Source organism: Solenopsis invicta, chromosome 12 (assembly GCF_016802725.1).
Source record: "Solenopsis invicta isolate M01_SB chromosome 12, UNIL_Sinv_3.0, whole genome shotgun sequence".
Classification (NCBI taxonomy): Eukaryota; Metazoa; Arthropoda; class Insecta; order Hymenoptera; family Formicidae; genus Solenopsis; species Solenopsis invicta.
In genome coordinates, this window is record NC_052675.1 from 10,427,131 (window position 1) to 10,450,749 (window position 23,619).

Here is a 23,619-nt window from a genome sequence, read left to right on the forward strand (position 1 = left end):
CCCACCCCGCGATCACCGTCGCACTCCACGCTCTCCGTTGCTCTCCGCGAACTCGTCATGAGTGAAGTCAAGCACTTGCCGAGCCATCGTTCATTCAGATTCAGACGCTTCTGCTAGATAATAGTATCGCGCGCGCGTTACAGCATACGCGTGTTTTTCCGCATTTGCCAACGACAAAGGGGGCCCGGTCGCGACGGCAGAGCGGCAAGGAGGAGCCCCATCACCGTTGTCACCGTCGTCGTTGTCGTCTCGCACCCATGGCAGACCACGAGGTCGTCCAGGCGAAGAGGTAAGCGAATGTGGATCGAGAAAGTTCCGTTACAATTCGTCGATTGCGTCGCGATTTTGAACGCGTTGTGATTGCATCGCGACGTTACGTCACTTGGCGGAAAGAGGACAACGGATCGTCGTCGCGCGAAGAGACAATTGAGTTGAACGCCAATAAAACGTGTGCAGGTTACACTCGAATCGTTTTAACGTTTGGTTTTTAACGATGCGCGGACAGGTTTCGAAATGTTGCTCGGCGCTTGAAGGCCAACTCGCCGCTAATAGACATTTTGCGTTTCACGTGGCGATTACGCGAAACGTAATAATTGGGATGTGATATAATCGCTATTAATACATTATTCGCGCCGTCTATACCTGTCTCGAGATAAAAACATGACTTGACACAAATCGTTTTCTAAAGTTGACTCATCTCAATTTTACTGACGTGCGCTTGAATAATTTGAGACAAGCATCTTCAAATACTGAGAGATAAATAATTAACCTTATCGTTTCAGCAGCTGGATTTGGGGGTGGTTTAGTTGGTCTGGATCATCTTCGACTATGTTGCGCGCTGCGGAGAAGAAGATTCTATCGTGTAAGTGAAACAAATAATCAGATGAGTATCAATAATCAGACTTAAATTCGATCAAAACTCACGCATTTGTATGTTGACGTTGCAGGCTTGAAGACTGCGTATCGAGGATGGTACGTCGATATTGGGCCGGTTGTGGGGCCGGCAGACAAGATATGGACCATTTCGCTGAATGAAGAGTCGCCGAAGGTGCCGATCGTTTTATTACACGGCTTGGGAGCTGGAGTAGCATTATGGTGTTTAAATTTGGATGCACTGGCATCCCAGAGACCAGTGTACGCCATAGACCTGTTAGGTGAGAAATAAACGTTAACATTTACCTAAACACTTGACTTGATCTATGATTTTTTTGTACCATTAATAACATAATGCATAAACGTAATTTAGTGAATAAGTTCTTCCTGATTTTACATTATCATACTCCACTTGACTAATACATGACTCATCTGCATGACTAGTCGAATTGACTGATCTTCATAGACGAGTATAAACATGTTATATTTAATATATGGATACTTAATATATAGGTACCTGAGTGATTGATGATATCCATCAGTTTTTCATAACAAGATACAAAATATTTTAATATAATTAATGATTTCCATAAAACTGTAATAAAACTACTGTATGTATCTGTAATATATAATAGCATATGATATTTTTGATTTCTAGGATTTGGCAGAAGCAGCAGACCCGTTTTTAGCAACGAAGCGCAGAAAGCTGAGGAGCAATTAGTGCGATCTGTTGAGGAATGGAGAAAAGAAATGCAACTGGAAAATTTTGTACTGCTGGGCCATTCGATGGGTGGTTTTCTCGCGGCATCTTACGCCATGCAATATCCTGAAAGAGTGAAACATCTGATACTGGCCGATCCATGGGGTTTTCCCGAGAGGCCGTCCGAAGTCACTACAAAGCCGAATATACCGTTCTGGGTTAAAGCCATAGCGTTTGCGGTGCAGCCTTTGAATCCTCTATGGGCAGTAAGAGTTGCTGGACCATTCGGTTAGCGTTATTATGAGTATAGAAATACGCAAAGATAAGCATTGTGCTCCTCACATTATTAAGAAAAATGTCCACTTGTAGGGCAATGGCTCATTGAAAAGACAAGACCTGATATTGTGAAGAAATTTTCTTCTGTGCTGAAGGACGACACTGGTGTAATTTCACAATATATACATCAATGCAACGCACAGACACCATCGTAAGTTGTAAACCAAACATTTTGATGTAATTTATAAATATTAACTACTATAATTGTACTCGATTCGCAGAGGCGAGAGCGCGTTTCATGCAATGATGCAAGGTTTCGGATGGGCAAAAAATCCAATTGTCAGACGAATGGATAAGCTAAACAATGATATACCTGTAACGTTGCTTTACGGCAGTAGATCATGGGTTGATAATTCAGCTGGTGAAACGATTAAACAGCATCGATCTTCATCATATGTTAATGTTCAGGTAGGAAAATTGATTCATGAGATTCTACATAAAACGACTTAATTTGTAACCATCTATACAATATCATTTATTATAGGTAATTACCGGAGCCGGTCATCATGTTTACGCAGATAAAAGTGAAACCTTCAACAAGTACGTGTTGGAAGCATGCGACTTAAGTGACTCGATACCTCATTTAACATCGTCAAATATACCTAATCGTCCTAAACCTATTAATGATCAAGAAATAGATGTAAATTTATCCAATGGAGCAATGGAAGAACGAAGATCAAAGGAAAAAGACCTGAATACGTCAAACTCAGAATCAACAAACCTATAATTCAAATCTAGTGTAAAACATTCTTATGAAAAGGGACATTCCTAATTTCTAGCTGCTGGTACAAAGAAAGATATAGTAAGCATATATTGTGATGTCGCGAGGTACATACGAACAAATGTTTGTATTGTGACACGTGAGCTTTATGTAATTTATAAATGTAATAACGTAGAGGAGCGTAAATGAACGGACATTGGTCATATGTTATCTGATTGACTGTAGATATTAAGACGTCGCAAAATCATTAATATAATACTCTTTTTGGAATTATGACAATGTATTACTGCAAATGCACGAAAACGTTTAGAGGAGTGATGTGATCTTGCCACAAGATTTATATCATTTTTAATTGTTGATTAGTTGCAATCAGTCAAAAGTCTATTATATGGCGTAAAATTTATAATAAATCAAAAAGGGATCAAGTGGGTGTATGTAAGAAATATAACTAAATAATAGAAGTTTGTACATTATGTACAGTCTTAGCTTTACTAACACAGGCCATAGTAGCGTCTAGCGAGGAGGAATAAACATTCTTGTTATTGTTATTAATTGTATTGTCTCTCATCTTGTCGCAAGATTTTATGTATATTGTACAATACAATTTATTACTAATAAATTATTTATTGTACACACATGTACAGAAAGTTGAGCTTTAGTATTATATTTATATTAAATAAAAATTGTTTTGAGACAAGTCGTTTTAAAATCATTTTTGCGTCTCGTCTTTGAAATTGTCGATATATTCATTATCGATGCTTTCATTATCAATATCATCTTCAATGTATTCACTATCAATATCGTTATCATCGTCGTAATCAGATTCTTCATTATCTATATCTTCTTCAAAATTACTTAACAATTTCTCTTTATCCGCTTTGGAACTACATTTTCGTCGTTCTTCCTTTCGTCTTTTGTTTAAAAAATCAGAGAAGATCTTTCGTTGCTCTTCCTGGGTTAGAAACTCCACAACTTTTTTTGGATCTTGGGAGCTTTTGTCTGTATCAGTATTCTCAAATAACATTCGTCTTTGAACAGCTTTCTTTGTCTTGGACACTGCACTGGAAATCTGCAATAATTAAACAGTATTAACATATAAATTTCGTGCATTTATTATAAGATAAAAACACAAAATGAATTACCCGAGACATGATTTTGTGATGATCCAGTCCTAATACATCATGTCTCATTACTGGCAATTGTATATAAAATCGATCTATCTCAGACTCCAGTTTTGTAGTTGGTTCTTGTAAATTGTGATCAACACTATCAAGTTCAGAAATATCCAATAGCATTTGTTTGGACAAGATTTCATTAGCCTCCTCAAAATTAATCATTCCTAATCTCTTATCGACTTCATTTGCTATATAATATTGTTTATTTTGAACAAACTGGATAGGCGGCACTATACCTATAACACGAAGCTGAGATAGCTTGTGACGAATAATTCTGGCACATTTCTGCAATGCCTCTTGGTCGACAGACAAGGCATCGTCGTTACTGGATATATAAAACACATTAACATATTCAAAATCTGGAGTTATCTTGACATGAGTAATCTCTATGCTTCCTTTAATAATGTCAGACACTTCTCCCATCGACATCATGTCTGTTATATGCTCCATGAACAGTTTATCTCGAATCATCATTCTACGCTTTGTATGCATAGAAAGCGATGTATGGGTCGGATTGATGTTGACGGTACTGCGTAAGTCTGTGCTCGTGTCGTACCACTTTCTGTAGAAATACGAGAAGCATTTAACGGAGTTTCGAGAGTATGCATTTGTTTGTTTTTTTTTTTTTTTTTTTTATATCAAGCAGAGTCAGTCTTACCTTTTTGATTTACGACTGCCGTACATTATTTTTTTCATGAATTTACTTTCTCTATTAATATTCGGGCACATGCTGGACGAACTAATACATCTAGATATTTGAAGGCACATGATAAAAGGACGTACATTTTGCATTTTTACCGATACTAATATTGTGTAAGGCGGGGAAACTAGAATTGTCAGGAACCGCCAGGGAATATGTAGGAAGCCAAATGAAAGGGCGAAAGGATGACACTTGCAGGTCTCCAGAAATATACGTTACATATTAGGCCTGTTCGTGTTGCTGCTCTTTTTGAATTAATTTCTTTGTCGTCTCTTTCTTTCTTACGATCGAATATATATTTATCTCATCTCAAGTGCAAAAATTTTTGGGGATTTCAAGCAACTCGAACAAACCTATTAATGACCAGATGTACAAAAATGTCCGTCAACGACGGTTGCCGCACAAGAAGTGCCGTTCTTCTCGCTTCTCCTGCCATGCGGCTTCTTTAAGCCACCAGATGGCAGGTTCGCTATCTCAAGCGACCAATCACAAGCCGTCCTAGAGATTACGAGGCCTGAGGGGCCAATGTGGTCTCACGCTTAGTTTCGCGGGTAACAGCAGCCAATCGGCTGCAACGGTACGCAAGTGAAGGTAGAGTCCCTAGAAGTAGAGAGTCTGGACATCTCGGGGTTCCACGTGATTGGAACCACGCTCATGCCCTAACCTAACGTAGGACTCCGCACGAATCTACAGGGGCTGCGGTCCGATTCACGCTTACAGCGCTATCAGCGCGCTCACGGTTGGTCCGATTCACTTCCTGAGCGTTTTCAGCGAGCGAAGTGACGTAATGAATTTGTGACGTCACGCGCTCACGGTGACCATGGTTCCGAGATGGGTCGACGTGAGCGTTTGCGTCATTTGTGCGGGAAATAGTTTTTGAATCACAGTCGACTGCCATTACAACCTGCATTGTCAATATTTATTTTGTGTTCCGATTCTTCACGCAACATAGAACTCAGTGCCTCTTTCTAAAAATTATATTGTTCCTTTAACTTTCTTTAAAAATGAACGTACAAAAAATCAATCGTGTGCCTTTTTCAGTTTTTGTAGAGGATATTGGGAAAACATTTACGTTTCAATTAACAGAAGTAGAAGCTGCAAAAGCAACTACAGGTTAGAAAAACTAAAATTAAAATAAATAGTGACTTCATAAGAAAACATTGCACAATTGAATAATTTTAATGTTTTTGTTTTTCTTTTAATAAAAAATTTAGATAGTGTTTTTATATTAGACTTAGTTAATAAAGAGTATGCAAGGCAGAAGAAAACACAAATTAGCAAGACCAATGAGAGACTTGACCTTTGTAATACATTTATGGAAAAAGATTTATCTCCTGTCCCGTGCTCATCTATCTCAGAGGTAAATGATTTTCTGGACATCACATCAATATTTTTATGATCTTACATTCAACAGATCATAAATATTTATTATAAATATTACAATAAATGTTATAATAAATATTGTATTGTGTAAAATATTAAAATATAGATTAAACGTTTATTATAAATATTTATGATCTGTTTAATCTAAGAGTACAAAAATATTTATAAAATATTTTAATAAATTTTTAAAATAAGTATTGTATATCATCTAGGTAACAAATTTTATTATAAAAAATTATTAAATATACTTTTTACAATTCTCTTTATTATAAGATTTTATTAGTGTTTTAAAAAATAAAATAATTAAGTTTTACTTACGCTAGGTATCTTAGGTTATATCCCTATGAGTAGCGTTTACAAGTGGTGGTCCGAAACGTTTATTGTCGTCAAGCGCCTTAAGGGCCTCGCACATGAAATGCATAACATAACTTAAGCACAACATAAGACTGATGGACCAATGACCATCCAACATAAAATCGCCATATTAATTTACATAAGATTCCTATTGGTTCAGAAGCTTTATGCTACGTTTATGCTCTGTTATGCATTTTATGTGCGAGGCCCTTTAAGCATGCTAACGAATCGGACCGATCATGAGCGTCGTGAGTACAGTGAGCGCTGTGAGCGTGAATCGGACCGCAGCCAGGGTGTCACTTACAGGGTGTTTACGATAACTAATCGGATCTCGGATTGGATTGAACAATGGTACTCAACGTAGGTATAGAAAATTTCCCTAGGCAAATCGGATTGACGATTGGTGTCTCAATAGTAATCCGATTGATGACGAAAGCGTGGAGGCCGAGAAGCATGCTTGAAAAGTAAGGGCCACTTGCACCAACGCCGATTAACTAATCGCCGATTAAGTGTCAATCGTGATTGGTCAATTTTACTTAACGACAAATACGATTGGTCAATTCCGATAGACTAATCAGCGATTAAGTTAATCGGCGTTGGTGCAAGTGGCCCTAAGTCTCTTTATTTTTTTAAATAATAACACAAAAAATCAAAGATTAAGTTAAAAATAATGATTTAAATTTAGATTTATTGTAATTTTTTTTGTCTAAACACTGGATTTTGTTTAAATTTTTGTTTGTAAAAATTAATTAACCTATTCTAAAGTTTGTGGTTATATCCGAAACAAATCAAAATTAATAAAACAATTATTAATTGTTAGGTACATATTAAAGCATATAATATTTCAAGCATATCATATAGATTTCCTGTTTATTATAAACTTAGTAACAAGCCTCATGTCTAATCCCACCACGGTACATTCTGTGCTCCAGCCTTATAGCGTTTTTCATTGGGAAAACTAGTGCGCACTGAATGTGCACTTACTGCAGGTAATTGGGTGTTTCCGTTGGCACCGTCATCGCGCGAACCGAAATGTCCAATTGCCAGCAGCGAGTGCACACTCAGTGCGCACTAGTTTTCCCAATGAAAAACGCTATATATTTAGGCCTGTTCGTGTTGCTGCCCTTTTTGAATTAATTTCTTTGTCGTCTCTCTCTTTCTTACGATCGAATATATATTTATCTCATCTTGAGTGCAAAAATTTTTGGGGATTTCAAGCAACTCGAACAAACCTTTTATCTCATCTCGAATGCAAAAATTTTTAGGGATTTCAAGCAACTCGAACAGACCTCATGCTATCCCTTCCACCATGATTTCATGTGCGAGGCCCTGAAGAAGAAGAAGCATGGTGGAAGTAACATGGTGTGTGCAGTTTGCAAGCATCTCTCTCTAATTCTTTGCCCTCTCGCTTGTTTTCTGACCGTTCAGACCCCAGGTGTACCAATCTTATTTAACTCCACAAAGTTGTTACAACTGAATGTAGTTGTCTTCGTTGCACGCACATCATGTTGTATTCTCTCGGTCTTTTTTTATCGCATACGTGAATATCGTACGAGAGCCTCGAACAGAAGAAAGAGTGTGATTTGCATGTAAGTAATATTTTTTAATATTTTACAATAATTGAAGAAGTTTGTTCATATATTAACATAAATTAAACTGGAAAGGCTTCAAATAAAATTACATAAAATGCAATAAAATGACTCTTTGAAGGTCTCTTTCAATATATAAAAAGAAAAAACAAATACAAAAATTTAATTTTAAAGAATTCTCAGTTAATTATCTCCCAAATTAGTTCGATCCGCCATAAGGCCGCGAACTGCACTATATATAGTGCTTTTTCTAGATCGCTCCGTTTGAAAAGTCGCATTTTTTTACTCAATCCGCATAAAATGCCGCGAGTAATGTATAAAATTCTTAAGATCGTTCCGCTTGAAAAGCCGCGATCGTTTTACTCGATCTGCACAAAATGCCGCGAGTAAATGTAAAATTGATATTTTACAAACTTTGATTAATTTTTGTGGAAGTTTGACTTGTATAGGTTGCTCATCTACCACGAAAGTCGATGCAGTCTTGTTGAGATAATAACACTCTAAAGGAAGCAGAATCAGTCTTTCTTTAAAAATTTTTGCAAATCGTTGACTAAGTCACCAAAAGTTGGTCTATGTTTATTTTTTGTTGCAAAAATTATGTTTTTGTTGCGGAAATAATTTTTTCATTTTTTTATTTTTTCTCCTTTCATCATTTTTTAAGTATTGCTTCTTATTTATTTTACAATGCACTGACGCACCATCTTCACTAAATTTCACATAAAATCTCTCGAATTACGTACGTCTTTCGAAATCACACGTACTACAAATGGTACAAACTGCAATTCTTTCAGAGAAAAGGACACAACGAACATATAGCAGAGTGGGACAAAGATGCAATCATAACAGTTGTAGTAACCTGATATTATCAAACATTTAATTTTTCGAAGTTGGTACACCTGGGGTCTGAGCGGTATCCGAAGCGAAAAAGGGGCGTGGTTTGCGGATTTTGCACACACCATAATACTTCCACCATGAGAAGAAGCCATTATAAACGAGTCGTTGGTTGGCCGTATACCAGTAAGCGTGTTTGTAATAGAGTGAAAAAGCGCGGTCAGGATTACTGATGCAATCCTCCTTATTTCTTTTGCAAGCATATCCTGTATTCCCATAAGAAATACCTTGGTTACGTATATATACAATAAGATATAATTATACAATAACGTTGAGAAGAAGAAGGAGCCAGAGAAGAAGATCGGTATCGCTCAATATCGGTATTAAGATATGGCGACAACACCCGAATCATTTGTGGACGAAAGAGTAAGTTCACCCTCTATCCTCCCTGTATCAATATTTATATGTATACAATGATTATATTATAACTTTATTCGATTTGAATGAGACTTTGGCTACGTTCCGTTTCATGAAGGATGCACGTGGTATATCATTTTGTCCTTGTAATCCCCCAAATGTTAAACAAGGACGAAATGATACATCATGCGTATCATGCGTGAAATGGAACGTAATCAAAAGCAATTCTTAAAATGCTTCTTTTAGAGGTCATTACAACTTTTCCTCTCTCACAAATCTTGTTATAAATATTAAATAAATAATTATTTAAATAAAATAGAATAATGAGATCACTTTAAAACACTTGTAAAAATGGATTTTGGCTATTCTTTTTTCGCTTGACAATCAACAAATATTTGTAAAAAACGTGTAAAGTGAAGTCTATTCACACAGGAAAACACACTGCTGTTTGGAGTGAAAAATATGCTTTTACGTATAAAATTCAAAAAAACTTTATTTGCGGCTCATTTTTATAAATTTGGTAATACAATTAAGTTATATTTTTACAATAAAATACATAATACCGAAATGTTAACGTGTAAGACAAAATTTTATCGTCAACATGTCACGTTTTACGTCTATTAATTCTTTCTTAATTTTATTAATTTTTTTCGCGATACTACGTTGCCACTGTCAACGCAGAGTTTTCAGCTGAGGAGCCTTAAATAAATAATTTAGCTCAATTATTTTAGTGTTACTTATTCCCTTACAAATGTTACTGTGTACAAGTAAAATGTATAACTTTTTATAAAATTTAAATTAAAACATTTCTTATTCTGTAAATTATCTCGATCAATTTTTAGTATAATCTTATACATAAAAAGATCTTACGGTGGACTAAATTTTATATTTTTTCTAGGTCCTCCATTTTAGTTATAGCTACTCAAATATTGAAGTTTTTTTTACAATTTTCTCATCTTTGAAAGCTTGTAAAAAATGAATAGAATATCTCATATTTAAGTAATAAAACAGATAAATAAAAAGTACTTGTATGTAGATACCCAGTTGGCACAAAGAATTCAAAAAGAATTCAAACTTATGTCATCATTTAAAATTCATTTTCAAATGCAAAAATAACTCTTTTGAAGAAAAGAATTCTTTCTACATTTCAAAATAAACACTAAATTCATGACATAAATTTGAATTCTTTTTGAATTTGTGTGCCGACTGGGTATACATATTCAAAGTATCATTAATTCTTTAACTTTTCATCTAATAATGAACATTTTGGGCTCACTTGTCCTTTTCCAACAGTGAAATGTTCATTATTAGATATGAAGTTGAAATTATAATTACATCTTGAATATGTACACTCATATGTAAATGCTCTTTATTGACCTTTGCTTATTACTTAGCATTATTACACATTTAAAGCTAGAATTACATCATCTTAAATGTGTTATTATTATACATATCTGGTACCATATTATTCATGTAAAAAATTAATTGTTTTTTCCTCTTTGTGATGAAATTTTAGATTAAACATAAAAAAATGTTTAGAACTATATAGTATCTCGGAAAGAATCCAATAACGTAAAAACGTAAAAACTATTAACTTTAGAGGAAAAAGTTGTAATCTCTAATAGTTATTAAGTTTATATTATAATCTATACTTTTCATTTTAGATTCAGGTTATATTAATCTTTTGGCAGGAAAGAGAACAAAAATGTACTTCTTACAGCACTTTAACCGAATGCATTGAAAGTAAGATATTATACTTTATATTATTAAATTATAAATTTAATTTAATTAATTTTTGAGATTTTATTATTCATCATATATGAGTCGTAATCATTTGTTGATTATTACAGGTATATGTAACAATTTTGATATATATTTAGTTGAGAATAATTCAATGTGCCACTCTATTGCATATAGTTTACAGGATTTAATAGATTTTATTCAAATTAAATTATCTGCTATGTATTGTTTGATATATGAGGCAGAATTTGGAGGATTTCATTGTTATGACAAATTATGGATCATCAACAAAATATACCAATATTTTTGCAAGGAAGTAGGGCTTGCATGAAAGTACATAACATTACTAAAAATTTGCAAACCATGTAAGTATAATGTTATTTTATATTTATATCGTCCACAGAGTTGTTGTTCCTCTAGAGAAGCTTGTGAAAGCTAAGTCACTGAGTAAGCTTCAGCTTCTTTCAGACTTCAAGTTTCAAGCTCATTTTTATAAAGCTGTTTTTTTTTTTAATTGTTTATTCTACTAAGTACGCAGCCTCAGTTTTTACTAACAGTCTTGTAACTGTTGTATTTTCTATATATATATATATATATATATATTTGTCCGCAGACAATGTAGAAATTGCAACATTAGCAAAGCATACGGAAGGCTTCTCTGGATCTGATTTACAAAAACTCTGTCGGAACGCATCTATATCGTATTAGAGATTATTTATTCACATTATGTATTTATCGTTTATTGAGTATAATGAAACGCTTCATAATAAGAAAATTGAGTATTGCATTGTATACTGCACAGTCCAGAGCTTTGTAAATTCCAAAGTTGAAATTGTAGCAGTTTCTATAATATCTGTTTAAATCATAGCGACGGTCAAATACGAAAATAACACAGACGATGAATATGACGAAGAATTTCATGATACCTTGCGGCCCATCACGATGGAGGACTTGCTCAAATCATTCAGAAAAATGAGAACATCGAAACTACACATGGGAACGCTTAGCACGAGACAGCTGGATCTAGATTAAGGAAAAAAATTTATCATATGTTAGTCGCTGTCTGTGTGACTGTTTTCTTGACAGTTCTTTGTGTGTTACATAGATGTTACGGCAACGATGACAGTGATATTCTTTATCATGAAACTATAATCTTCAATACTGTTGAAAGTGGTTTCCTTGTCGTAAACGTTTAAAATTTTTATAAAGATATATAATAAAATAGCGCAAATAGAATCATCGCGAGCGAAGTTTATAATTCCATAGTAAAAGACATAGAAGAAAATTTTACAATAAGGTGAAATAAGAGTTTCCTTCTAGACAAGTTGTATCAAGCGTTTGATGATAAAACCAATGGCATGAGTGTCATTTAATTCTATTACATAAAAATTTTTGTTTGATCTCATTTAATTCTTTTTGCAGAAAGTATAATTTTTTGTCGGCTAAATAACATAATTTTTACAAAATTAGCAATTAAAGAATTTTAGAATATAATTTCTTTTTATAATAACAAATATAAAAATATAATTAAAGCTAATAGGCATGTCCAACATTTGTGTACGTAATTAAATGTATAAGAAAGTATTAAATTGTGCAAAAAAGTGAAAAAGAATTTCCGATTCATAATCGCAGCGTTTATGTGCTATTTAATTCCACACTTGTAAATATATGTAAAGAAAGGTATATATAATAGAATGCATTATAGAATATAATACGGATCTTGATAAGATATGAAAATTTCAAATTTAACTCAATATTCAATGCTAGTATATTGTCTCACTTTATAAGATCAGGGAGTTATGTGTATATACAACTTGGTGAAAATTACGGAAATGAGTAAATTTATTCAAATATTTATAACTTCATTGATCAAAATTTAGTGTTTTGTTCACTTTTGTAATTTTCACTCATTTTATGTGATGCATAATCGATCTCCCGGTTTTATTTTAGAGAGATTACAAAATATTATATAGAAAAGAAACTGAAACGCTAAAAAAAAATAAACATTGTAAATACAAAGAACATGTACACTTTCGCAAAAATCTTCTGAAACTAAATACAACAAAAATCAGATTGCGCACAATTTAAAGAAATGTAACACATGTACGTTATACTAAAAAATAAATTTGATTTAAAGAAAACGCTTTAACATCTATTTCCTGATGAACTTTTCGAAAACTAGATCAAATCCGCGCAATTTTTGAAAAAAAAATAAAGAATATGTAGAAATGTTGTATATTACATCCAACATCACAAATTGCATCAAAAAATGTAAAAAAAGTACAGGGTATAAAAAGAAGGTCGGGCTTAGGAAAGTGTTTGTGTAGGTGTGTGGTCGAAGGACGAAACACCTTCCTTCAAGCGTTTTTTGGAAAGAATGTGATCATGCAGGTCATTATTTTCTTTCCTTTATTCTTCGAAATTATAGGGAAAAAGCAATTAAGATATTCTTGAACTTTCAGCCTTGAGAATAAAAACAAGGAGAAAAAAGAAGAAAAAAAGATATGTAAGAGATGCACCTAAAACGAGAACGGTTTTTTTTCGTCCTTTTAAAGAAAAAAAATAAAAGAAATAAAAAGTTGATTCAACAAGTAAGAGATGTCTTCTACGATTAAATTGTACGAGGACGTGAGAGAGAACAGGCTTCCATTCGCCTCATTGCTCGAGTTCTTGATTCTGAAAACATCCGCAAACACGCAAGAGAGGACTGAAGAAAAGAATAAAACGATTCATTCTGTACATTGAAAGTCGTTAGGTTCAGGTAGAAAAAGGCAAAAAAAGTGAGAGGATGATGTCCTGTCTCAAAAAGGGATAATTATCCGATTTCATACAAAGAAAAGAACCCTGTCGCTTAGAACGTTTCTTTTAGTTAAGTGTGACCACATTAATAAATACCTACTGATAGGTAGGTAGGTAAGTAGCTAAAGCATGTCTTGCTTAGGAGCGTCGCACAATGAAGGATCACAGAGGGACGCTTTAAACTTTACGGTTTCCCAATATCTGAAGTATATTAAACTGTAATTTGCTATTGAAGCTTCCGACAAAATCAATAAAATAATGATAAATAAATGATAAAAATAAAAAAAATTGCAGAAATGAAAGTACGAGAATACCTTTGCGTCAAAAGGAGACCTAGAATGGTATTCACAAATGGTTTTTCCACAATATCACGTCTTTTAGTGAAAATTTTTTTGAATTTTTGTACGAATTGGAACATTTTTCAGAAATACCCAGAAAGTCTACATCTTAGAATTCTGAGATATTTAGAAACTTTTTATCCCATAATTTCTAGAAAATACATGTAAGTCTTACAATTAGATTTTTACATTTAACTTCTTAATTTCATAAGAAAAATTTCATTAAAAAAAAAATCTTGGAAATCTTTAGATTTTTTATAATTGACACATGTGAAAAATTCTGAGAAAAGATGTAGACTTTTGGGGTATTTTTTAAGTGTTTCAATTCATATAAAAAATTTGAAAAAGTTATAAAATTATACAAACTAAAAAATCCTAAAAAATTATATTATATGAAAAATTCTGAGAAAATTTTTCACCAAGGTCATATGTCTGTTCTGATATAAATTAATTTTAACCCTGGAGTGTTACTGTGGGTGAATTTTCACCCAAGTGTTAAAATAAGCTTAATGCAGTTTTTGTTACTAAAATTTTGATAGTTTAAAATATAACATTCAATAAGATTTTATTTACATTAAAAGCGTTAATTATTTTAACACCTTAAAACTTGTAAAATTGAAAATAGTGCAAAAAATTCTTGATTTTGGATGAATTTTTACTTAGAGAAAGCGAGTAATGTAAAAAACATATGAATAATACTTCATGGTTAATTTCGATTTACCTTTAATCTAATTTTTAGGACAAGGAGTAAATTGAATCGAGATCAGTTTATAATTTTTTTAAATTTTTATTTATTTATTTTATTGATAGAAATATAGAAACATTTGTACACGTGTAAATAAGGGCTGTGTTCCGTTTTTACTGGCAGTACTGAAAATTTATAGTTCACGTCACATATACTATACATTTTCAGTACTGGCAGTTAATATCGGAACACAGCCAAGAAATCATCCCGGATGCTGCCTGGACAGACCTTTGACTATGTAAATATATAGTCAAAGGGATAGACTCGCTTCTTGCGACGAGGTTCGGATAAAGAAAGAGAACGACCCGCTGCAAAGTGTGTTCGCGGCGGCAGCGGGATGAGGAGAACCCAAGGTGGAAGAGATAGCATGGTGTGTGCAGTTCCTTGTATGTATAGGCCTGTCGTGTTGCTGCCCTTTTTGAATTAATTTCTTTGTCGTCTCTCTCTTTCTTACGATCGAATATATATTTATCTCATCTTGAGTGCAAAAATTTTTGGGGATTTCAAGCAACTCGAACAAACCTTTTATCTCATCTCGAATGCAAAAATTTTTAGGGATTTCAAGCAACTCGAACAGACCTCATGCTATCTCTTCCACCATAGGCTTGTTTTCTGTTCCTGCACTAGACTGCACTGGAACGTTCCTTCTTGTTTTCGCTAACTTTGAAACATCTATCTATTTCATTTTAAGTGTACACTTATTTAGAGAGTTCAGGAACAGAAAACAAACGGCATGATTTCATGTGCGAGGCCCTGAAGAAGAAGAAGCCATTATAAACGAGTCGTTGGTTGGCCGTATACCAGTAAGCGTGTTTGTAATAGAGTGAAAAAGCGCGGTCAGGATTACTGATGCAATCCTCCTTATTTCTTTTGCAAGCATATCCTGTATTCCCATAAGAAATACCTTGGTTACGTATATATACAATAAGATATAATTATACAATAACGTTGAGAAGAAGAAGGAGCCAGAGAAGAAGATCGGTATCGCTCAATATCGGTATTAAGATATGGCGACAACACCCGAATCATTTGTGGACGAAAGAGTAAGTTCACCCTCTATCCTCCCTGTATCAATATTTATATGTATACAATGATTATATTATAACTTTATTCGATTTGAATGAGACTTTGGCTACGTTCCGTTTCATGAAGGATGCACGTGGTATATCATTTTGTCCTTGTAATCCCCCAAATGTTAAACAAGGACGAAATGATACATCATGCGTATCATGCGTGAAATGGAACGTAATCAAAAGCAATTCTTAAAATGCTTCTTTTAGAGGTCATTACAACTTTTCCTCTCTCACAAATCTTGTTATAAATATTAAATAAATAATTATTTAAATAAAATAGAATAATGAGATCACTTTAAAACACTTGTAAAAATGGATTTTGGCTATTCTTTTTTCGCTTAACAATCAACAAATAGTTGTAAAAAACGTGTAAAGTGAAGTCTATTCACACAGGAAAACACACTGCTGTTTCGAGTGAAAAATATGCTTTTACGTATAAAATTCAAAAAAACTTTATTTGCGGCTCATTTTTATAAATTTGGTAATACAATTAAGTTATATTTTTACAATAAAATACATAATACCGAAATGTTAACGTGTAAGACAAAATTTTATCGTCAACATGTCACGTTTTACGTCTATTAATTCTTTCTTAATTTTATTAATTTTTTTCGCGATACTACGTTGCCACTGTCAACGCAGAGTTTTCAGCTGAGGAGCCTTAAATAAATAATTTAGCTCAATTATTTTAGTGTTACTTATTCCCTTACAAATGTTACTTTTACTAAAATTTCGAACTTTGACTGATATAACTCTTTCGTCTTTCACTTTAGCGATTCGATCCATTATGATAAAAGTTAGAACTCTTCTCGGGGCTATCAGAACACAGAGATATTGGAGAAATTCGCAAAAAAAATTTTACTCAAAGATTTCGAATTTTGACTGATATAAGTCTTTCAATTTTCAGTTCAGAAATTCGATACATCATGATAAAAGGTATATATCTTCTGTGGGCTATCAGAACACAGAGATATTGAAGAAATTCGGAAAAAAACCAATTTTACTCCAAAATTTCGAACTTTGACTGATATAACTCTTTCGTCTTTCACTTTAGCGATTCGATCCATTATGATAAAATTTAGAACTCTTCTCGGGGCTATCAGAACACAGAGATATTGGAGAAATTCGCAAAAAAAATTTTACTCAAAGATTTAGAAATTTGACTGATATAAGTCTTTCCTTTTTCACATCAGCGTTTCGATACATCATGATAAAAGACACAACTCTTCTGTGGGCTATCAGAACAAAGAGATATTGGAGAAATTCGGAAAAAAACCAATTTAAATCAAAAAGTTTGAACTTTGACTGTTATAACTTTTTCGTCTTTCACTTTAGCGATTCGATCCATTATGATAAAAGTTAGAATTCTTCTGGGGACTATCAAAACGTAGAGATATTTGAGAAATTCGCAAAAAAAATTTTACTCAAAAATTTCGAATTTTGACTGATATAAATCTTTCGTTTTTCACTTTAACGATTTGAGCCATTATGATAAAAGTTAGAACTCTTCTCGGGGCTATCAGAACACAGAGATATTGGAGAAATACGCAAAAAAAATTTTACTCAAAAATTTCGCACTTTGACTGATATAAGACTTTCCTTTTTCACTTCAGCTATACGATACATCATGATAGAAGTTACAACTCTTCTGTGGGCTATCAGAACACAGAGATATTGGAGAAAATCGGAAAAAAACCAATTTAACTCAAAAATTTTGAACTTTGACTGTTATAACTCTTTCGTTTTTCACTTTAACGATTTGATCCATTATGATAAAAGTTAGAATTCGTCTCCGGGCTATCAGAACACATAGATATTGGGGAAATTCGCAAAAAAAATTTTCCTCAAAATTTTCGTACTTTGACTGATATAACTTTTTCGTCTTTCACTTTAGCGATTCTGTCCATTATGATAAAAGTTAGAATTCTTCTCGGGGCTATCAAAACACAGAGGTATTGGGGAAATTCGCAAAAAAAATTTTACACAGAAATTTCCAATTTTGACTGATATAACTATTTCGTTTTTCACTTTAACAATTTGATCCATTATGATTAAAGTTAGAACTCTTCTCGGGGCTATCAGAACACAGAGATATTGGAGAAATACGCAAAAAAAATTTTACTCAAAAATTTCGCACTTTGACTGATATAAGTCTTTTCTTTTTCACTTCAGCTATACGATACATCATGATAAAAGTTATAACTCTTCTGTGGGCTATCAGAACACAGAGATATTGGAGAAATTCAGAAAAAAAAGAATTTTACTCAAAAATTTTGAACTTTGACTGATATAACACTTTCGTTATTCTCTTTAACGAATCGATCCATTATGATGAAAGTTAGAACTTTTCTCAGGGCTATCAGAACACAGAGATATTGGAGAAATACGCAAAAAAAATTGTACTCAAAGATTTCGAATTTTGACTGATATAAGTCTTTCCTTTTTCACTTCAGCTATACGATACATCATGATGAAAGTTACAACTCTTCTGTGGGCTATCAGAACAAAGAGATATTGGAGAAATTCGGAAAAAAACCAATTTAACTCAAAATGTTGAACTTTGACTGTTATAACTTTTTCGTCTTTCACTTTAGCGATTCGATCCATTATGAGTAAAGTTAGAATTCTTCTGAGGGCTATCAAAACGCAGAGATATTTGAGAAATTCGCAAAAAAAATTTTACTCAAAAATTTACAATTTTGACTGGTGTAACTCTTTCGTTTTTCACTTTAACGAATCGATCCATTATGATAAAAGTTAGAACTCTTCTCGGGGCTATCAGAACACATAGGTATTGGGGAAATTCGCAAAAAAATTTTCCTCAAAATTTTCGTACTTTGACTGATATAACTCTTTCACTTTAACGATTCGATCCATTATGATAAATGTTAGAACTTTTCTCGTGGCTATCAGAACACAGAGATATTGGAGAAATACGCAAAAAAAATTTTACTCAAAAATTTCGAACTTTGACTGATATAAGTCTTTCCTTTTTCACTTCAGCGATTCGATACATCTTGATAAAAGTTACAACTCTTCTGTGGGCTTTCAGAACCCAGAGATATTGGAGAAATTCGGAAAAAAACCAATTTTACTAGAAAATTTCGAACTTTGACTGTTATTAATTTTTCGTCTTTCACTTTAGCTATTCGATCAATTATGATAAAAGTTAGAATTCTTCTGGGGTCTATCAAAACAAGACGACATTCAAGAAATAGAAGTGCTGTTATCATAAATTCTGCAGGTTTCAGTAATTGCAAACGTCGAAGCTCGTGGATCACATGCAAGTCGCGCGCACCCCGTTCCGGAAAAAAAAACGTGACGAGGTTAGAAGAAAATAGAAAGTCCGATCATACGCCAAGTACGCAAAAGATCTCAATTACGAGCAACGCGAAAAGATGTTTTCAGTCATCTGCGAAGTTCCATTTGTTCCGTCTTACCTGGCAACGTCCCTTTCCGTGAAAATGAATACGACGGGCCGAAATTCCAAAATCCTCGTCTTTTCCGACCTTACGTGTGCGGGGTGCGCACGATTGGACACCGCACGATTGGACACCACCACTCACAGCGGCCGATGCCTAGAGTTTTTCCGTTGTTTTGGTTAGATAAGTCATGATGATTGGTTGGTGTCCAATCGTGCTGTGTCCAAAAGAGTGTCACCCCACGTTTGCCTATGTATACTTCTGGGGGTCAATCATGTAATTTCACGTAGAACTTTTCACTTTTCACTTTTCACTTTTCACGTTTCACTTTTCACTTTTCATTTTTCATTTTTCACTCATAGAGAGTTCACGTGAATCTTTTCACACATAGCGATTATGTATGAATAATGCGCGGAAGTTTAGTTTACGATCCGATATTCACCATTAGAGTCTCTGTCATTGCAACTATCAAGCGATCGTGAAAAAAGTTTCTACCTGCTTTTACAGTATAACTTCTACTGTAAAAATTTTATTATATAAAAAAAATTGTAAAAAAAATATTCATAAATAAATAACAATATTTCTTAGTTATATTGCATAAACTTAATTTACAAATATAATATATATTACATTTATTTTTAATGATCCATATATTGAAACAACTATTTTATTATGTAGTAAACTAATACTCAAAATTACATTGTAATTTAATTCAAACATTGTTTTTCAAAATTAATTTTAATTAGTTTTTTATGTGTGCAAATTTTAAAGTAAATTAATTTCATTAGTCATTAAATTTAACTTTGTTTAATTAAAAAATATTGAATAATTTAGAATACGACCTTGATCAAAACTGAATTCTCCGCTCACACATGTATTTTCCAAATTTATAAGTTATAAACACTTACATGATTGATTAATATTCTATTTCACAAGACGTACCTTTCTTATATCATCGTGTATCAAAACGTGTTTAAAGTATATTTTTATCTAAATTTGCATTTGATGAAACCTCATTCTATATAATTATCAAAATATCAATTTGTCAAATATAAATATCAAACCTAATTACATCACAAAAGCATTATTTTTATTTATGTATGTATTACTTTATCCTATCAACGCAATGAAATACCAAAAAGGTTAACCTTTTCAATAATACCTCTTCAAACTGTTACCACACTGTTACCACACTTTCATTCTTATTTCAAAATACATACAATTTATTAATTCTCTAAATTTTCACCTTTTCGCCATCACGGCTGATGACGAAAAAGTTCACGTGAAAAAGTTCATATTTCCGCTCATGAGTGAGTTACATGATTCCGTGGAATCGTACATGATCGAGTAGTTCACGTGAAACTTTTCACTTTTCACGTTTCCACCCTAGGGAAAATGTTACATGATAGACCCCCTGTATCCTCTTATCTCAATTGATCACGACTCGAGGCAAGTTAGAAATGGCGTTTCGCTCCAATACCACTAACCCATTTATCCTTTCTTTTAATAAAAAGAGACCAACCTTATCGATACAGATACTAAATAACATTCTTTATAGAAAACGCAAAAGCACGTTTTAAGCTGACGCTAAAATGAGCCAGCATCAAAGTGCATACTTATTAATTCAAGCAGGAACAAGAGCAGAAATAATTCAAAAATTTCTGAATTTCATATCTTTTTTTTAGTGCCAGCAATATCAACATGCAATGAAACCATAGCATAAAGCCCATTCTACATGTAATGCATAACGCAAGATCGCAGGACCAATAAGCATCTAGCGTCAAGAAGCCATATTGATTTACATAGGATTCTAATTGGTTCAATGGTCTTATGCTATACTCATAGACATAAGATTAAAGAGAAAAAGCTGACCAATCGCATTTGAGCAATGTGGCTAACTGATTAATGCGATTGGTCAATTTTCTCTTTGTCCGATATTTTGGACCGCGATTTCTAGCATCTCGTAAACACAAGGCTTTAAGCTAGATCCTCATGCAGACATTGGCACTTTAAGGGCCACTTTCACCAACGTCGATTAACTTATAGCGTTTTAGATTGGGAAAAAGTTAGTGCGCACCAGTGCGCACTCAGTTCACACCAACACTGGACAAGTTCCATTTGTTGCACTGAATAGTGCAAATGCAAAAGAACACCCAAATTTTCAGTGAAAGTGTCACTTGAGTTAATTATAATAGATCACGCGAAAAAGAAAAAAAGTAACCTCGAAAACGTAATCTCGTGCTCAGTAAGTAATGATTTTTACTATATGTAATTAAATAGTATATAATCATTAAAAAAATGCTATTATATTACATCAAATAATTAATTATATTTTAAAAAAGATAAAATTGATGTACTTGTATAAAAGATATAACACTTACGGTGTCATTATCCATTTTTTTACACATGCTACATAATTTACAGTTTTTGGAATCATTCTTCTAGTTTGGAAGATTGCAATTATTTCTTCTTCCTCGCTTGAACTAGAAGAAGATTCCAAAAATGTCTCCAAAATATCAAAAAGATCCAAATCCGGATTGCTCATTTTTTCAATTTTGAAACTTCGTTCGTTATTGATTACAATAATGCATTGATGCTTACATGCATCCAGTGCACTGAACTGGCACGGTCAAAATATCTCGTGCCACTTAGTGCGCACTGAGTGCGCACTATGCGAGTGTCGTGCGTTCAAACGAACACGCGACACTAGCCAAGTGCGCATTGGCACTGCCAATCGAACACGCGCCTGACACTGAGTGCAGCCAGTGCATCCCAATCGAAAACGCTATTAATCGCTGATTAGTCTATCGGAATTGACCAATCGCATTTGTCGTTTTTACTTAACGACAAATACGATTGGTCAATTCCGATAGACTAATCAGCGATTAAGTTAATCGGCGTTGGTGCAAGTGGCCCTAAGGGAGAATTCACACCTTGGCGGAAAAGCAGAAAGCAGAAAGCAGAGAGCCAATCAGAAATCGCGCTGGTAGTAAACAGGTACAGTCTGTAGCAGAATTTTGAAGCTATATACTACCAGCGCAAGTTTTAATTGACACTCTGCTTTCTGCTTTCTGCTTTTCCGCCAAGATGTGAATCCCCGCTAATACTGAGTGCTGATTGATGAAAAAAAAAACGAATGGTGGGAATAATGTAGCGCTTTTTTTATTTTTTACTCTCACCAGAGAGGTTCCTCAAACTAGTTCAGAGTTTATCTTTCTTCTTTTAATGTAAAGGAAAAAAGATTTCATTCCATTGCTTTGGTTAAGGTACCGTTTATTTGAGAATGAAATGAAATAACGCCTTTCGAAAATTCTTTAGTTTTAGAAGGGCATTGTAACAATTAATGTGATTCATCTACTAAATAATCGATGGCTAGGAACGTTTTCACTGGGTAGGTGTAAAGAATTTATTTTTATACAAACTATATATTTTCCATTTCTACAGAATATGCAAGGTTTCATCAGAGACATTCTGAAGTTTATTGGGCTTCTTGTGTATTGATTTTTATAAACTTATAACGTCATAGATGTTTGTGTGTAGCTAAATGTAGTTGCATTATAAAATATTTCTGAACTGTATCTTCTATATAATTGCCTAAATTATTAATAGAAAAGTTTGCTCTATATCATACTGGATTTTCCACCAAATAAATGATCTTGCTTTCCGTAATAAAAAATTTTTTTAAATAATCGACAAAAATAATCATTTTTTCCCATAATAGACTAATTTTCTAATTTTTCAAATTTGTTTTTAAATATTGATTTCTAATAGCGAAATGATCGTGGTGATGATTTGAATGCGAGCGTTTCAGTTTTAGTTTATATAATTATCTATACATAAAATTATTTAAATTTACTAGATACTATATATATATATATATATATATATATGAGTCAAATAAATATGTGATATAAAATGATGAACTATTATTGTTGCTATTAATATGTTATTAAATCAATATCAAGTTTATACGACGCGAAGTTAACTTCGAAACGAATTAAAAGTAAGATGCGATCATATACGAGATTTTAATATCCATAAATCACTTAAATTCTGTTCAAATAATAAAGAAAAGTAAGAAAAAGAAAAAAATTAGAAATAATAGGAACGGGAACAGGGTTCGCATTTTTTTAAAGATTGCACACGAGTAGTCATATAAGCTCTCTGTATGTTTGTACAGTGTAAAATCGGAAAAGGAACGTAACTCATGCAGCTATTTTATCAGTAATAGCAGCAGTAATGAAAAAAAGGAAAAAGAGATCGTATACTCCAAAACGATACTGGATTGAACCTGTATTTAGAGAAAGAAATTTACATGGATTTTACGATAAGATAAATAATGAATAACCCCGTCAACTACTGCCGACGCTGAAAAGTTGGTTAGAAATGATTGATACTTGATTGGATAAGCGAGCAGCCATAT

At 33.2% G+C, this 23,619-nt stretch overlaps 3 protein-coding genes and 1 long non-coding RNA gene across 9 annotated transcripts; 3 read left to right on the plus strand and 1 right to left on the minus strand.

The window, feature by feature from the left end:
• On the plus strand, nucleotides 1-3,282 carry LOC105200217 (1-acylglycerol-3-phosphate O-acyltransferase ABHD5). 2 transcript variants are annotated; one of them, XM_039455957.1, is made up of 7 exons: nucleotides 1-289; nucleotides 786-862; nucleotides 948-1,154; nucleotides 1,532-1,861; nucleotides 1,943-2,060; nucleotides 2,131-2,317; nucleotides 2,394-2,835. In XM_039455957.1, exons 1-7 carry the CDS (start codon nucleotides 258-260, stop codon nucleotides 2,634-2,636), a joined length of 1,194 nt encoding a protein of 397 aa, XP_039311891.1. In that variant the 5' UTR covers nucleotides 1-257; the 3' UTR covers nucleotides 2,637-2,835. The 2 variants fall into 2 exon arrangements, with proteins under 2 accessions (XP_039311891.1, XP_039311890.1); XM_039455956.1 differs by having other exon boundaries at nucleotides 2-289; nucleotides 783-862; nucleotides 2,394-3,282.
• On the minus strand, nucleotides 3,235-4,945 carry LOC105201500. Its single transcript, XM_011169529.3, has 3 exons — nucleotides 4,464-4,945; nucleotides 3,773-4,367; nucleotides 3,235-3,699 (listed from the first exon to the last, which is right to left on the minus strand). The coding sequence occupies exons 1-3, from the start codon at nucleotides 4,595-4,597 to the stop codon at nucleotides 3,340-3,342; spliced, it is 1,089 nt and encodes a 362-aa protein (XP_011167831.1). The 5' UTR covers nucleotides 4,598-4,945; the 3' UTR covers nucleotides 3,235-3,339.
• A 3,889-nt stretch (nucleotides 4,946-8,834) lies between these two features.
• LOC113005994 (enhancer of rudimentary homolog) lies at nucleotides 8,835-12,887 on the plus strand. 3 transcript variants are annotated; one of them, XM_039455793.1, is made up of 4 exons: nucleotides 8,835-9,088; nucleotides 10,744-10,822; nucleotides 10,930-11,184; nucleotides 11,433-11,679. In XM_039455793.1, exons 1-3 carry the CDS (start codon nucleotides 9,053-9,055, stop codon nucleotides 11,148-11,150), a joined length of 336 nt encoding a protein of 111 aa, XP_039311727.1. In that variant the 5' UTR covers nucleotides 8,835-9,052; the 3' UTR covers nucleotides 11,151-11,184; nucleotides 11,433-11,679. The 3 variants fall into 3 exon arrangements, 2 of the variants coding, with proteins under 2 accessions (XP_039311727.1, XP_039311726.1); XR_005575992.1 differs by lacking the exon at nucleotides 11,433-11,679 and adding an exon at nucleotides 11,688-12,887 and having other exon boundaries at nucleotides 8,836-9,088; nucleotides 10,997-11,184; XM_039455792.1 differs by lacking the exon at nucleotides 11,433-11,679 and adding an exon at nucleotides 11,688-12,887 and having other exon boundaries at nucleotides 8,836-9,088.
• A 1,914-nt stretch (nucleotides 12,888-14,801) lies between these two features.
• Nucleotides 14,802-15,749, plus strand: LOC113004588. Of its 3 annotated transcripts, none has more exons than XR_005575993.1 (3): nucleotides 14,802-15,071; nucleotides 15,393-15,504; nucleotides 15,579-15,749. It is a non-coding gene; the product is annotated as an uncharacterized LOC113004588 (long non-coding RNA). The 3 variants fall into 3 exon arrangements; XR_005575994.1 differs by having other exon boundaries at nucleotides 14,805-15,071; nucleotides 15,408-15,504; XR_003269120.2 differs by lacking the exon at nucleotides 14,802-15,071 and having other exon boundaries at nucleotides 15,364-15,504.
• Nucleotides 15,750-23,619: the final 7,870 nt, after the last annotated feature.

Bases quoted from the DNA above. Each gene is read 5' to 3' on its own strand.
- LOC105200217 (XM_039455956.1), top strand. From the start codon at position 258: ATGGCAGACCACGAGGTCGTCCAGGCGAAGAG. The intron at 863-947 runs GTAAGTGAAACA...TTGACGTTGCAG, and splicing joins GGAGAAGAAGATTCTATCGT to GCTTGAAGACTGCGTATCGA. The intron at 2,061-2,130 runs GTAAGTTGTAAA...CTCGATTCGCAG, and splicing joins TGCAACGCACAGACACCATC to AGGCGAGAGCGCGTTTCATG.
- LOC113005994 (XM_039455793.1), top strand. From the start codon at position 9,053: ATGGCGACAACACCCGAATCATTTGTGGACGAAAGA. The intron at 9,089-10,743 runs GTAAGTTCACCC...TTTTCATTTTAG, and splicing joins AATCATTTGTGGACGAAAGA to ATTCAGGTTATATTAATCTT. The intron at 10,823-10,929 runs GTAAGATATTAT...TGATTATTACAG, and splicing joins TTTAACCGAATGCATTGAAA to GTATATGTAACAATTTTGAT.
- LOC105201500 (XM_011169529.3), bottom strand. From the start codon at position 4,597: ATGCAAAATGTACGTCCTTTTATCATGTGCCTTCAAATATCTAGATGT. The intron at 4,368-4,463 runs GTAAGACTGACT...GTATTTCTACAG, and splicing joins GGCAGTCGTAAATCAAAAAG to AAAGTGGTACGACACGAGCA. The intron at 3,700-3,772 runs GTAATTCATTTT...TAATTATTGCAG, and splicing joins ATCACAAAATCATGTCTCGG to ATTTCCAGTGCAGTGTCCAA.